The sequence below is a fragment of the Pecten maximus genome, chromosome 1, assembly GCF_902652985.1.
Source record: "Pecten maximus chromosome 1, xPecMax1.1, whole genome shotgun sequence".
In the NCBI taxonomy this organism is placed as follows: Eukaryota; Metazoa; Mollusca; class Bivalvia; order Pectinida; family Pectinidae; genus Pecten; species Pecten maximus.
In genome coordinates, this window is record NC_047015.1 from 56,476,931 (window position 1) to 56,493,703 (window position 16,773).

The following is a 16,773-nucleotide window of genomic DNA, read 5'->3' on the forward strand; positions in this document are numbered from 1 at the left end:
ATCACAGGGGCCTGAAGGGGGATATTGTGCAAATAACGAACATGTGCATCATCTCTTCTCGAGATGGAAAACTTCAAAATACTCAACGTCACTTTCTGTGTAAGGATTCTAAACAGTGTACAACGAACACTGAAATATAGAGAAAAGGCCCCATTGGTTCCATCCACCCCTTGACGCACATTGAGCGTGTTCGTTGAGTTTAAATCATTGACGAAGACATATGTATTCATGGTTTCCCTCACGCAGTCCATTACAATCTTGTTTCCTTTCTAGTTCCATTACAAACAAATTGTACATTTTTTTTTTATTTTCTTAAATTTTATTACAGCAATGTTGGGCTGATTTAGTCTTTGTGTGTTGACAGTACATACTCTATTTTGTTTATATATATACATGTTGGGGGTATAAGTATTTTATGTGTATTGATAATATGTTATATCCTGCTCAAGACGTTGATGACACTATACAATTTCTGTTGCAAATTGAAATTGTAAATGTCTTGATACGAGGGTAATATTTTCAAACTTTACGCACGAGATTTGGACGAGAGTTGAGCTTTGTCTGTCTACATCCTCAACAGGATGATTGATTATTTTTCTCCATCACTTTCCTGTCGTTGGACACTCAAGTTGCAATGGTATGCCAAATGCTTGCACATAGCGCCATATCGATGGTTACGCCACATGAAGTGATGACGTCATCACATTCTGAGTTGTGTTTTTCAGAATAAAAACACATGCTACATTTGTTAATGTATTTAAGCAAGTTGGAAAAAGCAAGTTCATCTTTTTCCATACCAAAGACGGGGATGTACTTGTGTTTGATAATTTGTCCTTATGTTGACGCTATGAAATGTCATGCATTGTATGTTGACACTGTGACTTATATTTTGACACTGTGATATATTTTGTCCTTGTTTGTTGACGCTATGGTACATTTTGTCCCTGTGTGTTGACACTATGGTACATTGTGTCACTGTGTATGTTGACGCTATGGTACATTGTGTCACTGTGTATGTTGACGCTATGGTACATTTTGTCCCTATATGTTGACGCTTTAGTACATTTTGTCCTGTGTATGTTGAAGCTATGGTACATTTTGTCCTTGTGTGTTGACGCTATGGTATATTTTGTCCTGTGTGTTGACGCTACGGTACATTTTGTCCCTGTATGTTGACGCTTTAGTACATTTTGTCCTGTGTATGTTGAAGCTATGGTACATTTTGTCCCTGTGTGTTGACGCTATGGTACATTTTGTCCTTGTGTGTTGACGCTATGATACATTTTGTCCTGTGTGTTGACGCTACGGTACATTTTGTCCTGTGTGTTGACGCTACTGTACATTTTGTTCCTGTGTATGTTGAAGCTATGGTACATTTTGTCCCTGTGTGTTGACGCTATGATACATTTTGTCCTGTGTGTTGACGCTACGGTACATTTTGTCCTGTGTGTTGACGCTACGGTACATTTTGTCCCTGTGTATGTTGACGCTATGTTACATTTTGTCTCTGTGTTGACGCTATGGAACATTTTGCCCCTGTGTGTTGACGCTAGGGTACATTTTGTCCTTGTGTGTTGACGCTATGATACATTTTGTCCTGTGTGTTGGCGCTACGGTACATTTTGTCCCTGTATGTTGACGCTACGGTACATTTTGTCCTTGTGTATGTTGACGCTACGGTACATTTTGTCCTTGTGGATGTTGACGCTATGGAATATTTTGTCCCTGTGTATGTTGACGCTATGGTACATTTTGTCCCTGTGTATGTTGACGCTATGGTACATTTTGTCCCTGTGTATGTTGACGCTATGGTATATTTTGTCCCTGTGTATGTTGACGCTATGGTACATTTTGTCCCTGTGTATGTTGACGTTATAGTACATTTTTTCCCTGTGTATGTTGACGCTATGGTATATTTTGTCCCTGTGTATGTTGACGCTATGGTACATTTTGTCCCTGTGTATGTTGACGTTATAGTACATTTTTTCCCTGTGTATGTTGACGCTATGGTATATTTTGTCCCTGTGTATGTTGACGCTATGGTACATTTTGTCCCTGTGTATGTTGACGCTATGGTATATTTTGTCCCTGTGTATGTTGACGCTATGGTACATTTTGTCCCTGTGTATGTTGACGTTATAGTACATTTTTTCCCTGTGTATGTTGACGCTTTGGTATATTTTGTCCCTGTGTATGTTGACGCTATGGTACATTTTGTCCCTGTGTATGTTGACGCTATGGTATATTTTGTCCCTGTGTATGTTGACGCTATGGTACATTTTGTCCCTGTGTATGTTGACGCTATGGTATATTTTGTCCCTGTGTATGTTGACGCTATGGTACATTTTGTCCCTGTGTATGTTGACGTTAAAGTACATTTTTTCCCTGTGTATGTTGACGCTATGGTACATTTTGTCCCTGTGTATGTTGACGTTATAGTACATTTTTTCCCTGTGTATGTTGACGCTATGGTACATTTTGTCCCTGTGTATGTTGACGTTATAGTACATTTTTCCCTGTGTATGTTGACGCTATGATACAGTTTGTCCCTGTATATTGACGCTATTTTGTCTTGTCTGTTGACGGTTTGGTATATTTTGTAAGTTGTTGCACGTTATGTTATTTTGTTGTATAATTCAACTTCAAAAAGTGGTCAGTGCTTTTTCAGAAAGATATTTTTAGTATAAAATCATATTTCCTCCCCCACCCTGAAAGTTCTATCGCCTCCTTTAACAATATTATGGACTACATGTTAACTCCGGTCCCTGGTTCAACAAATAGATGACGCACGCTTAAGGAAGCATTTTCACTGATTTTATATTTAAATTATATTCAAAATCAATTCAAATAGCTGTTATCACTTGATCTGAAAGCTATGACTCAAACAAAGTCATCATCCATCAAAGAATTAGAATTAACACCTTCCACAATTCAATTACCTCACTAAACATTCATTTTCTATAAGGAAAAAGAAAAAAAATCATCAAAGGATTTTTATGACAGAAAATATAAGTCTAAAAGTGTATATATTCTTCCTCTTCACACAAGATAAATATTTCGATATTTCGTGTTTGCCATTGAGTGTTATCTAATTGGTAAAGCGATATATCCAAATATTTCCGGATATTTACAAAGCATTTACCAACGCCTCTTCTAACTTCATTATTTCAGCTTTACTATTTGCTTATGATTTAAACGACACTTAAAGCCGTGCTCTTGAATAGTTAATCACGGTTTAATCTTCTGAAATCAATTTCTTTAAGGGCGCTGTGAGCTACCATTTTGACCGCTGGAGAGTTTTTCCGGATAGTGAAAACCTGATACCTAGTTATCACTGTTCAATTAGTTTGCACTTCGGATACCAAACACGGTGAGTAAACAAGAGGTGAACTATCTCGAGAGGATCCCGACGGTTTTTTTTCTTTTCAATTAAAAAGAATTACGCTAAATGGGGTTTAACTCACGCTTCGTGCTAACATGTTGGTGGTCCGAATGTTGTGTCTTAAAACGCGGAGGCTCTGAACATTATAGAAAACTTCGGCTTAACTCGAATTCGTCGTGTACCCAATGAAACATTCAAGTTCGAGTATAACAGCTTCTGTTATATATATATTGGTAGGTGGTTGTTATATGTATGTAACACGTTGTGATTAACTTTCATTGACAGAAAGTGTTATCTCAACAAATTTATAAAGATATTTTTAAAGGATTCCAGCGATCATTGACTTATTGGAACATGTGTTTGTAAAAAAAAAACATATTCTGTATCCTTCCCCAATAATCAATGAACCATTTCTAATTTCACCAGGAAAATATATTTGTAATCAATAATTTATACTATTTATTTTTCTATATTATGACTTCATTTTGAAAAAAGTCTTCCGTCTATAGACACGTCCATATATTGTTTATTTAACATTGTTTATGGAAGTAGACGTAGATATTTATAATTTTTTTATTGATTTCTTAGTATTAATTTTATTTTACTAATTTAAAAATTATGTCCTTTTTATCTACTCTTGCACGTAATTATCATTGAATTTTATTTTCGTCTATGTATTTTGACTCTGTAACGAGCATTTTATTGTTAGTTTGAAATGTTTTATTTGTCAATTTCCATGTTACAATATATATACAACATATAAATGATACAAAAAGGAATCAGAAACAAGTGTCAAGACACTTATATAAATCTGACACCTATATATATATATTGACGTTACATAACAGTATAGACATGATAAAACACAACATCGTATCATAATGACAATAGAGTCTAATGTAAAACATCAGTTGGAATTTAATTAAATGGTTAATTATGCGTTGCCGTGGCCAGCACTGTATTTGACTTCACCGTTTGACGCCATTCTATGTCAATTTTGATATTATAATACCTTGAACACATTTAATTTATATGCACTGACACTTTGGGATGTTTATGCTTTGTCTTTTTTGACGCTATGATACAAATATTGTCCATATAACTATGATGACGCAATCGTGTGTATTTGTCTCTTTTGCTGTTCTTGTGAATTTTGTACGGGATGTAATTGGCCTATTTTGACGCTATGGTCTATATTTGGTTTAATTTGACGCTATGGTCTTCATTCTGTTTGTTATTTTGACGCTATGGCGAATATTTTGTTTATTTTGAAGCTATGGTCTTCATTCTGTTTGTTATTTTGAGGGTATTGTGAATATTTTGTTTATTTTGACACTAATATGGTCTATATTTTTGACGCTAATGTCTACATTTTGTTTATTTTGACGATTTGGTCGATATATTTTCTGTATACTGCAGCTCTGATATGTATTTCATCTGTTCATTTTAATGTTTAAGCACTTTGCGAATATTTCAAATTTGTTTCTACTTACTGACTCCGTGATAGTTGTTATTCACGTAATTTATTACGATGGCGCGTTGGTATGCATATTGCTTCTGTTATCAAGATATAATTCGGAAATGCTAGTTTCCTAAAGACAGCTGGCGATATATATCGAATTATAATAAATATAGTTATAAAAGAATTAATCATTGATATTATTTTTTGTCATATATAAGGAAAATTACAGATACGGAAAAAAAGTGAGAGCATTCAATAAATAGGCTTGCTCGAAACGCACTCGTACGTGTGGTTTCGTTTATCGTCAATTTGTCAATGTGATTTTAGATGCAAAATATCTTGGGTTATAGTGATATTCATTAATTCTATGTGTATAATGTTATAATATGATAAATTAATGACATTAAAATAAAAATGATAATAACAATCTCCCACGGATAGCCTCATATTTAATTGACTTCAAAATCCAAACAGAAATGGCGATCGATTCTCCGTGCCTATTGAAGTTTTGCTACTTGAACACGTTCCTACCCCTCACACCAGCGCTATCCGAGCAAACAGTTTATTGGAGTTTAGACTTAAATTTACAACGTTCATGAAATAAAACCGCTTTTTAAACAGATTAAGTGATCCAAATACCCGTTAAGAAGTTAAATTTAAAACCTGAATTGATTCGAGAGTGTTGATGAATACATGCGTACATATCAAAATGAACTTATAAATAAGGACATGCCGTCTATCACCTTCATGGGGCCCCCAAAGGGGAAATTACAATTGTTTCTGCATTTATTTCCATTAGAATATTTTTTTAATTAAATTTTTACCAGTATCTATCAACAACAAACTATTAAAACTTGATTTTAATGAATAAAAATGAATACTTTTAGTCGTTAGATCATTAATTTAATTCAAAGCGTCAAGTGCCCCCTTTTGAAACCCTCTGAAGTCTTACAATGTTTACATGAGAGGGATTTCGCTGATGACAAAAGAAATCTCTTTGATCATCTCAAGTGATTGTCCTAATTGATTGTAAATATGAAGAGTCGGTAGGGTGTCAGGGAAACGTATCCCGCTGTTTACTTAACACTTGTTTTGTTTATAGAATAATCTAAGCCGAACCTTCCTTAATACTATACTGGAAAAAGACCTATCTCATTATAACCAGTTGAACAGGCTCTTTCGAACCGGACACAGGTGTGAATTCGGATTTTACTTTTATATATGATACAGGTAAAACTATATGATGTTTTGGCTGAAATTGAAAGCGTCGCATCTCATGAGAATTTAAAATCTATCACAGGAAAAGTATCAAGATTGCAAGGAAGAGTTCTAAATTTCATTTTTCATCTAGATTTCAATATACCGAAAGAAACTGGAATTTATACCACAAATAACTGCAACATTCGAGTAAGGAATTCAAATGAAACGACATCAAGATTTTATTTGACAGCAGCTAAAAGAACCGAAACATTTTTGATTTTTGTGGTATTCCTTCTAATTGGACTTAACATACTTTTTTAAATCTAAAATAAATCAAGAAAAAAAAAATCAAAATAGCATTGAACTCTGTATTATATGTATATGTATGGCAATATCATATTTCATTTATAATAATATAGCAGTCTTATTTGTTTTGCAAAGCTGTGACAAGAGTATTGAGCATGCGTTATAACAACATACTTAACGCCCTCACATCCAATAGATATATAATTCCATTATTTTTGATCAGTTGTCTTTACCTTTCAGAAGATGATGATGCAGAATCTCTCTAGCGCCACCTACCCGCCTCCCCCACCGACGGGTTTTGGATTCGGTGGACCACTTACCCCTCACTTTCCCGGCGGACACTTATTTCACGGTCATCTTCCATCATCATTTAATGCCGGATTCCCTTCCTCTGTACAAGCATTCACACTGGCGGAGAAACTAGCCGGTAGGTATTATGATAATAATATAATATAATATAATGTAATGTAATGTAATATCAATATAATATAATATAATATAATATAATATAATATAATATAATACAATATATATGATATGGTATAGCCGATACATATATAATATATAATATAATATAATATAATTTACGCAATGTAATATGATATAATATAGCCGGTTCGTATATATAATATAATATAATATAATATAATATAATATAGTGTCACGTTATCAAATAAAGATAGTATAAAAGATACACAAATATTGGTACCTTTCAATACAAATTAGAGTTAGATACAGTAGATCCAAAATTGATTAACTGCATAACACATTTTTCTTCCTCCTCGGACTCATCAATAATTTTAAGGGGCTAAAACGTTTGTAATCTTGATTAGGAGATGAAATAGTCACAGGATAAATTAAATTTATAATTTCTAATATCGAATTTTAAAGATCGTCGGGTACAAGTTTCTTTTTCTGAACCGAGTCACAATTCAGATTAATTAAATAGTGACATACTTGTTACGGCACTCTTCGGAGACTAAAATCTACCAGCAATGTCCACCACCTGCAATCTCAAAGGATATTACAAAAGACACACAATATGATTATTAGCAAGGGGAAGATAAAATATGTCATTAATATCTGGTGCATATTGACCCTTTTCAATTGCCTTTTATTAATGAATTTATTCATTTTTTGAAAATTTTAATTATAGTATACATTGATAAATATATGGTATGACGTCGTGATTAGTAAAATACGGATAATGGTTTCTCTGTTTCGTTCTTCTTGTTAACGCTTGAATATTCAATCCAATTGCAAATCGTTTACAAAAAGTGTTTTGGTGTGATCATTTACTGGTGTGATCATTTACTGATGTGATCATTTACTGTGATCATTTACTGATGTGATCATTTACTGATGTGATTATTTACGAATTGTACCGCAGCAAAATGTATTTTTGTGACGTCATTCTCGTGTTTATATATCTATATATTTTAGATACTGAACTTTGTAGATCAATACGTATTTATGGAGTGAAAATCTCAGTAAATGTATTAGATCTTAATATTAGTTTAGAAAACAAATATATGATACCTGGATAATAAATGTATTAGGCTTATCACATAACAACAATTTGAAAAATCCTGATAAAATAATCTCTAGTAGAACAAACTTGACAAAAAGTTATGAATTTACAGCTCTCACCATTCTCTTTGCATACGTTTATTTTCAAGAATACATACATACAGGTTTTGAAGAAAAGAGGAATGACATTTTCATTAATCAAGTGATTAAGCTAATCAACTTTTGAACAACTGGGCTCAGAGTGTTGGTTTAAAAAAATAAATAAAAATGAAAGCCGAATGATGTTTGGATCAACGTCATAATAATCAAATATAGAACGGATACTCAACTGATCATTTCTTTTATTATACTTAGCCACTCTCTAAACGATATTGATAAATTATATTTGGTTTGTTTTAATTAGCGGATATACTCTTGGAGGCAAGATATGGCCAACACCGGAAGCAGAGACGAAGCAGGACCGCATTTACAAACCAGCAGCTGGCCGCATTGGAGAAAACATTCTCAAAAACGCACTACCCGGATGTAGTTATGAGAGAACGCTTGGCTATGATGACTAGTCTACCGGAAGCTAGAATACAGGTATATATCTCCAATTTTACTCTCAAGTTGGACTTAATTTATTTTTTTTTATTTTGCCTGTGTCATTTATCTATGAGTTACGAGCATTATCTGTGGGGTTGAACATATGCCTAATTTCACATCATCTTACCATTATTGATCGGCAACAGAAGCAGATATACTTTGCCGTATTTTCCTTTTAGATATTAAGTGTGAAAAGAAATAAGAAAAAACTGGATGAAGAGTCTCTGTATTCAAAATATGTTTAGTATAAACTTGATATCGCTTCATACAGACAAGACAAAATACAACAAAGGTCGCTTCAAGACTGAACAGGATATGGAAACAAGCTGTAAAGCTTATGTTATACCACTTCCCTTCAATTGAAATTTACAATATCGAGATGGACAAGATCAGCAACAAAGCAAGATATGAAAGAAGTTTTATCAAGATGAAATGTATCTTTATGGCGGTCAAGGAAAAAGTATTATTTCATGACGGCTTTATCAGTGCAAAGACTCCTTCACTAATGAAGAAATAAGAAAAAACTGGATGAAGAGTCTCTGTATTCAAAATATGTTTAGTATAAACTTGATATCGCTTCATACAGACAAGACAAAATACAACAAAGGTCGCTTCAAGACTGAACAGGATATGGAAACAAGCTGTAAAGCTTATGTTATACCACTTCCCTTCAATTGAAATTTACAATATCGAGATGGACAAGATCAGCAACAAAGCAAGATATGAAAGAAGTTTTATCAAGATGAAATGTATCTTTATGGCGGTCAAGGAAAAAGTATTATTTCATGACGGCTTTATCAGTGCAAAGACTCCTTCATAGAATCTCTGTATTCTAAATATGTTTAGTATAAACTTGATATCGCTTCATACAGACAAGACAAAATACAACAAAGGTCGCTTCAAGACTGAACAGGATATGGAAACAAGCTGTAAAGTTTGTGTTATACCACTTCCCTTCAATTGAAATTTACAATATCGAGATGGACAAGATCAGCAACAAAGCAAGATATGAAAGAAGTTTTATCAAGATGGAATGTATCTTTATGGCGGTCAAGGAAAAAGTATTATTTCATGACGGCTTTATCAGTGCAAAGACTCCTTCACTAATGATAGACCTATGAAAAAAGTCATGTTAAAACAAATGCGCTGAATTGAAATATATGTCTCAATACCAAGTAAATTCATATGGAATCGAAGCATCTATGATTCAATCCTTAACTTAATTCCTAATGCTATTAATTGTTGTATATTTTTTCTATTCGTTCCTCAGCTAAATGGCAAACATTTTGATAACTACTTGCAGTCTTATTTCTATAGAAAGTGCGAATAAATATAGCTTAGTATCATTCTTGAGAATATAATATCTTTGTTCGCTAGATTTAATTAAGTTCCTTTAAACATTAATAGATTTTGTTTTATCGGTATTTTTGGTCTGAAAATAACAACGGACTCTTTTACCACAAATATATATAAATACTTACCTCTCTCGTCCCAGAGAGATACTACATTACTATATATTTTTTAAACTAAGGTCTGGTTTAAAAACCGAAGAGCCAAATTCCGAAAGAAGCAGAAGGCGACGAAGGCGAAACCATCGGCGGAAACTAAGATTGGGGCGAAGTCAAATACAACCGGAAGTAAGGATGGGACAGCAAGCCTTGAAAAACAAGAGGAGACAAACATTACTGAAAATGAGTCTGGGACTTCTGTACACAAACCCCAAACAGGTAAATATAAACAAATTTACATATCGACACGTGGTAATCAATATCATTGAGAACATGAATAGGCTGTTGGGTATTTCTCGCAATACGAAATGTTATATACTTAGGTTATTACTGCCCTCCAAATGTTTGGGCTTTTATTTTATCTTTTAACCTTATTAAATTAATTAGTTGCATCCCGATAAAAAAAATCTTTTGTGGTCCTCTTTATGTTTCAATCTTGCTACGTATTTTGCGTCGTATACGCGATCATTATTATGACGCCATTATTGTTTGCATCATGTTGACGTTAATCAGATATATTTCTTTATCATACTATCGGCTGTTTCTATGCATTCTTGTAAAAGGCAGTGTATACAGTCTCTGCGATATAACATTTATCAGTAATAAGAAGCCAATCACTATTTCAAAAGTTTCAATTTTCATAATTCGTTGAAGGGTTGAAGCAAAGAGGATGCATTGTGCAGCAATTATGGAGCAACTATATTTATTTCTGTGATAATCTCACACCGGTACATGTAGTATATTTTGCGATGCGTTATTCTAATACAGTAAATGATAAGTTTTGCAGTAAATGTAAATAAACAAACATGATTGTTTTGTTTGATATCGGCTCCTTTCAAAATGGCTACTTTATACGAGTACTACAATTGGCACGATGAATGTTCCCACAGAGTCCGACGATTCCTCTGAGGGAATTGATGGCCCGAGCGACACCAGGAATGACGAAGACTGTGAGAGATGCGATAGTCCACCAGAATACCTACCAGACAAAATAGGTAAATAATATACTTCCTTCCTTCCTTCCTTCCTTCCTTCCAATATACACAACATTCACCAAAACTTGCTTTTCGTGGTTTTTAACAAAAGATTTTATTTATAAATATTGCTTATTTCTAAAAGAGTATATCTTAGCTGCATATGGCGCGTTGATGAACGTGATAAGAAATGCGACTATAGTCTGTGAGACAATGGCTTGTTATTATGCAATTTTGTGTATTTCATGAAGTTTCCCCTGCGTAACTGGAATTCAGAATAACCTTATACAATGTGATCGCTCTCTGTGACCCATTCAAGATCTTATATATCTTATATATCAAATATAATTATATATTTATCTATGGTTCTGTTTATAATATTATATTCAACACAAAGTGCAATTGTGGATCACATTTGTTTTGACGAATTAATGAATGAAAACGATATCGGGAATGCATGAAAGAAGTAAATGGTAATGACTCGAAAATGTTAATGAGACTTAATCGATATTATATTATTATATATGATCTATATCTTATTATACTTGTTTCATTTGATTGATATTAGTTATTAAACTATTTCAGATATTCCATACCGCCGTCCTCCAACAGAACATCCCACTAGTAATATCTTACCAAACATCAGCGTATTTCACTGGCAAAACCAACAGCTCTCTGGAGCGGTTCTTCACAAGCATGCGCAAATGCAACTTCAACAACAAACTGCGAACATGCTTAATATGACGTCACGTTACCCTGGATTCAATCCTGGCTATCCCATCAATCATCCTGCATTGTTACCCCCTCCGTCAATGCGGTACGATCGTGGTTTGATGCCGTTCGCTGTAAAAGACAATGCTTTGAATACAAGCTTAGATAGTCTCCGGTTCAGAGCCAAGAACTACTCTCATCCTATAGGGTATATAGAAAACCTATGAAAAGTTAATAAATAGATTGATTCTGATTGTACAAGTATCTCATTTAAGCATTGATGTCATTTTTTTTTTAGTTTCACTGGGGTATGATTTTTTTTTCTTTTTCCCAAACTGTATGAATCCTCATAGCGGATTCTTACAAAAGTTTGCAAAGAATTTTTTTCATACCCCTATGAAACTTAAAAATAATTGACATCAACACTTATTTAATTGATTTTCAAAATGAAATTATGTTTTATGTACATTTGAACTGATCTTATAAGGGATTTTTTTCACAAACCAATACGCAATGTCAATGGCCGTATGGTGACGTCACATATTCGGATTTTTTTTTCATAAAGGCATGAAAAAAAAAACCTCAACCAATCAAAAAGCCACATTCTGCGTACACAAACAGGACAATTAATTATACATATTTATCAAAGTTTTGGTAATGTTATAAGATTAAATATATGTGCATTCAAATGCAAATAGATCTATTGTTATTTATATGTTTGAGCGAAAGTGATACATGTATGACGCGTTGGCAATCTTAGGACAAATTGAGCATGTGCAAGATAATGCAATACAATTAACAATAGTATTACAATTGTAATATGTCTGTTTCAGTAACATTGTTGACACAATAAAGCTTTTCCGGAAGAAATTGGATTATTTTTATTTATCAATATTTGTATGAAATCTATAATGACTATATTCTTTTCTGTTGCGAGATTAGATGATTATAATGTTCCATGTGGTGCTAATAAGGAGAGAAGCCGTAATTTAGTAATTTCGTTTCATTAAGTAGGGAACACGCCAATCGACAAAACAAAATAACGAGAAAATCTAAATGTGTGACGTAATCAGCTGGTAACGTCACAAGGCGATGATGTCATTGAATAAAAATAGGAAAATCAAAGTATTCAATGCCAACAATATTTTGACATACGTCATTATTATCAAAAATAAAAGCCCACAAAATGCTGGAGTGAATGTATGGCTTTCTTAATGATAACTTTCCAATTTCTACGGAACCTTTTACCTGGAATATTTTTGTAAATAAACTACCAGTTTATAATTAAAGAATAACCGTTTAAGGTTGCATTTGCAGTAAGTAGCGCATAACAGCTAAATTTACACTAATGACAAAATATTACTTATATGAAGATAAAAATGGTATGTTTGACTGACAGGGAAGAAAAATAATTTGGAATAATATTCATCACTGTGACTATTAGGAGGGCTGTGACACAACTGGTGAGTGACAGCGATGAGAGATGGTTTAGTACATAAGGTATTATATTTCGGGACAAATGACAATGAAATACTGTTAAAAATATTGTATATTGTAAATTTAGGGTCACCAGTTCAGTGTTTGCCCTAAAATACTTGAGAAAGACTTTCGAGTTCAATAGCTAACTGCTTTTATGTTTAAAAAAGAATCTGGCATACATAGTTTTATCAGTTTTTCGATTGGCCCGTACCTTTTTAACGATTTATTTTCAAAGGGATATTCAGTGCTGTGACATGGCAGTATATTATTGTAAGTAAATTAGGAAAGCTTCGACAGATTAAATCATAAACAACTAAAATGGTGAGTATTTCAGGGCCTGTTTTGGATATCAGAAGAGGAAATTCCAGGCTTAATTGTTTTGTAGTGTCTCACCCCAAGTACGACATCCACAACACAGGTTACCATGGTGAGCTCGCGCTCAGATCACTGTATGCCATGGATAAGATACAGAGAGCAGATTGAAGTGGTTGTTCTGTTAGTGTGACGTCACAAGATCCACAGACAAGATTACGATGTTATGGAACAATAGCTGTGGCATAAAGACATATATGAGGACAATTGACAATAAAATCATCATATGCCAAAAACTGTTGGGTGTGTAAAGTTAACATTGATGGAATAAGAACAGACAATACCAATATAAAAATGAAACTGTAATCAAACTTAAAATCTTAAAAAGCATAGGTCAAAATGCGAACAAAACATGTACTTGTATGGAGATTCTTGAAGAAGTACAAGGGAAATAGAACGTAAGGTGAAGGTTTTCGCTCGCAAAATTTCAATAATCATAAAGAATGATGGAGACTGGCGACCTATTATTAAATGTACTTTGTGTTTCATCATGTCTATACTGTTATGTAACGTCAATCTATATCTATATATATATATAGGTATCATATTTATATTAGTGTCTTGACACTTGTTTCTGATTCCTTTTTGTATAATTTATATGCTGTATGTATATATTGTTAAATGGAAATTGACAAATTAAACACATTTTAAACTAAATGTACTTTGTAGGCTTGATCGAGCAGTATCAAAATGACACAGTTTGCATTTCTGATCGTGAATTCAAGAGATGTAAAAAATACACTCGCCAATGGAATTGGTGAAGTTATCAACTCAACACACATGAAACAAAATATTGAAAAATAATGGAATTGGCAATAGAAATGGTCACAGCTGAATCAAAAGATGTAAACATGGGTCATAGTTGTCATATTATCTCCACCTATCCAACGACGTGACGTATTCCAAGCTTCACGGAAAGTAGGTACAATGTTATTACAAGATGGAAATACCTATATACCTTCAGGATAACAGATGGATTTCTCAAATATGCCAAGTCGCTTTATTGGGGGTTCTCAGTTTTGGAAAAAGATGAAAGTCTGGCGGAGCGAGATCATGTGAATAAGGCGGATGCTTAATCAATTTTAAGTCACAATCGTGAATGGCAGCCATGGCAATGGTAGACTTGTAAGTAGGAGCATTGTCCTGATGGCATAACACACCTTTAGTGAGCTTTCCGCGGCACTTAAGTTTAACATTTTCCCGTAACTGCCTCAAATGTTTGGCCCTTTTGGAGATAATCTATCAGCAGAATACCATCTGCATCCCAGAAAACCGAGGCCATAACCTTCCCAGCTGATGGAACAATCTTTGTCTTCTTTGGCGGGGAAAGCTAGGGTGCTTCCATTGGAAGCTATTGTTGTTTGGCCTTTGGTTTGAAGTGATGGACCCATGTTTCATCAATAGTGACAAATCTCTGAAGAAAGTTGGCAGGATCTTCCTCAAAAAGGTTAAGATTAGCACGCGATAATGTGCGCCTGGTGTGCTTCTGATCAACTGTCAGAAGTCTTGGTACCCATCGCGCCGAATGCTTTCTCATTGCAAGATCCCCGGTCAGAATGCAATGTCCTTTTCCTGAGAAATGCCAACTCTACTGGTTATATATATTTCTGTGACTGGCCTGTCAGTCATAACAATATCATGAACATTATTGACCATTTATAATGTTGCAACATTGACAGGCCTTCCCATCTTCGCTAGCCAAGGCTTCTGATTACGTTACACTCCACGAACCCTTGGCGGATATAGTCGTGTTCAAACCGTCGCGCCCTGGAATCCCAGGGCAACCAATCAAATCGCATTTTACATTCAGGCTTGGTTTCGCATTAAACAAAAACTGCGGCACCCAGTACAGAGCTACATTGTCGACTATGTCATGGCATTTTACCTATATACAGAGACGTACAATCATTGGGGAAACATTCACAGTGTTTGATCAATTTATATAAGTCATTGATCACACATCTCATCGAAATTGACACAAGCCTTCATTTGTGTCTGTAAACATCACCGATGAAGTACATTGGTAACGCTCATTTTGATTGGTCGAAAATTTCATGAATAAAGGGTGGTAATTTCGAATCTCCGCTAGAGGGCCAGAACTGACGACTATATCCGCCAAGGGTTCTTGGAGTGTAACGTAATCAGAAGCCTTGGCTAGCGAAGATGAGGCCTCCAGGACGGGGGGTCATCCTCAAGGCCAAATAAATGTGTTTTATACAGTAATTATTTTTGGAAATTCCGCAAATCACATATCTATAAAATAAAACGTTTTAGTACAACCTCGATAAAATTGTAATATAAGTAATCTAGTCTTATTTTTCATTTTTCGTAATAGTCTTTTAGATATATCGTCAACACGTGGTGAATTGTGTTATTATTAAACATGTAGTTATATATTGCACTTCCGGTTGTTACTTGTCTTGTCCTCATTCTAGCTGTACATTTCATTTCCGGTTGTTACTTGAATTGGCCCATTGTAGTTTTATATTTATCTTCAGGGTATTTCTTGTATTGTCCTTTTGTAGTTGTATCTGACTTCCAGTTGTTACTTGTATTGTCCCTTTGTAGTTATATATTTCACTTCCGGTTGTTACTGGCATTGTCCCTTTGTAGCTATATATTTCACTAATTCCGGTTGTTACTGGCATTGTCCCTTTGTAGCTATATATTTCACTTCCGGTTGTTACTGGCATTGTCCCTTTGTAGCTACAATATATATTTCACTTCCGGTTGCTACTTTTATTATTCACTTGCAGTTCGTGTGCATTACATTTTGTCCGTTCCAGTAGTCATTAAGTCTGGTTTTTTGATCTGTTAAAGGTGCTACGTCTCCGACAGATAGTATTTTCTTTCAATCAAAACACGAATAGACTCATATGTATTTTCTTCAGCAATGACAGTCACACACTTTGCAATATTACCTCCCTCGGAAGTTGTCATCTTCTTATTTATCTTTAAAATTAAAAAAAAAATAAGAATAACTAATTGCGTCCCGAAAACGTTCCATTTCCCTCCGCCTCCATATTGAATAAAATGGTGATTACGCATGCGCCGAAAACAGAAAAACAAACGAGTAATGGCGATCGCATTAGAGGCGAGGAAGGCTACAAGTGTTAACATATCCGGAAAGAAGGAATTAAACGTAAATTAGATAATGAAAAAGAACGAAGAAAGGGAAGGAGACTCCATATACAGGTGGAATTATATATATACATTTTTTGACGCTATGTTGTTTTTTTTTTATTTGTAGGATATATATGGACT

The 16,773-nt window shown here is 34.2% G+C and overlaps 1 protein-coding gene across 2 annotated transcripts; it reads left to right on the forward strand.

Annotated features, from left to right (window-relative positions):
- Positions 1 to 2,497: 2,497 nt before the first annotated feature.
- Positions 2,498 to 12,527, forward strand: LOC117338912 (diencephalon/mesencephalon homeobox protein 1-A-like). Of its 2 annotated transcripts, none has more exons than XM_033900286.1 (6): positions 2,498 to 3,370; positions 6,591 to 6,777; positions 8,284 to 8,462; positions 9,997 to 10,192; positions 10,864 to 10,968; positions 11,533 to 12,527. In XM_033900286.1, the coding sequence occupies exons 2-6, from the start codon at positions 6,594 to 6,596 to the stop codon at positions 11,883 to 11,885; spliced, it is 1,017 nt and encodes a 338-aa protein (XP_033756177.1). In that variant the 5' UTR covers positions 2,498 to 3,370; positions 6,591 to 6,593; the 3' UTR covers positions 11,886 to 12,527. The 2 variants fall into 2 exon arrangements, with proteins under 2 accessions (XP_033756177.1, XP_033756169.1); XM_033900278.1 differs by lacking the exon at positions 2,498 to 3,370 and adding an exon at positions 5,910 to 6,074.
- The last annotated feature ends 4,246 nt before the right edge of the window (positions 12,528 to 16,773 follow it).

What these genes read in the sequence shown, in the direction of transcription:
- LOC117338912 (XM_033900278.1), top strand. An exon ending in TACCGGAAGCTAGAATACAG is followed by an intron (nt 8,463 to 9,996) that starts GTATATATCTCC and finishes TTTTAAACTAAG; the next exon opens with GTCTGGTTTAAAAACCGAAG. An exon ending in TGTACACAAACCCCAAACAG is followed by an intron (nt 10,193 to 10,863) that starts GTAAATATAAAC and finishes ATGTTCCCACAG; the next exon opens with AGTCCGACGATTCCTCTGAG.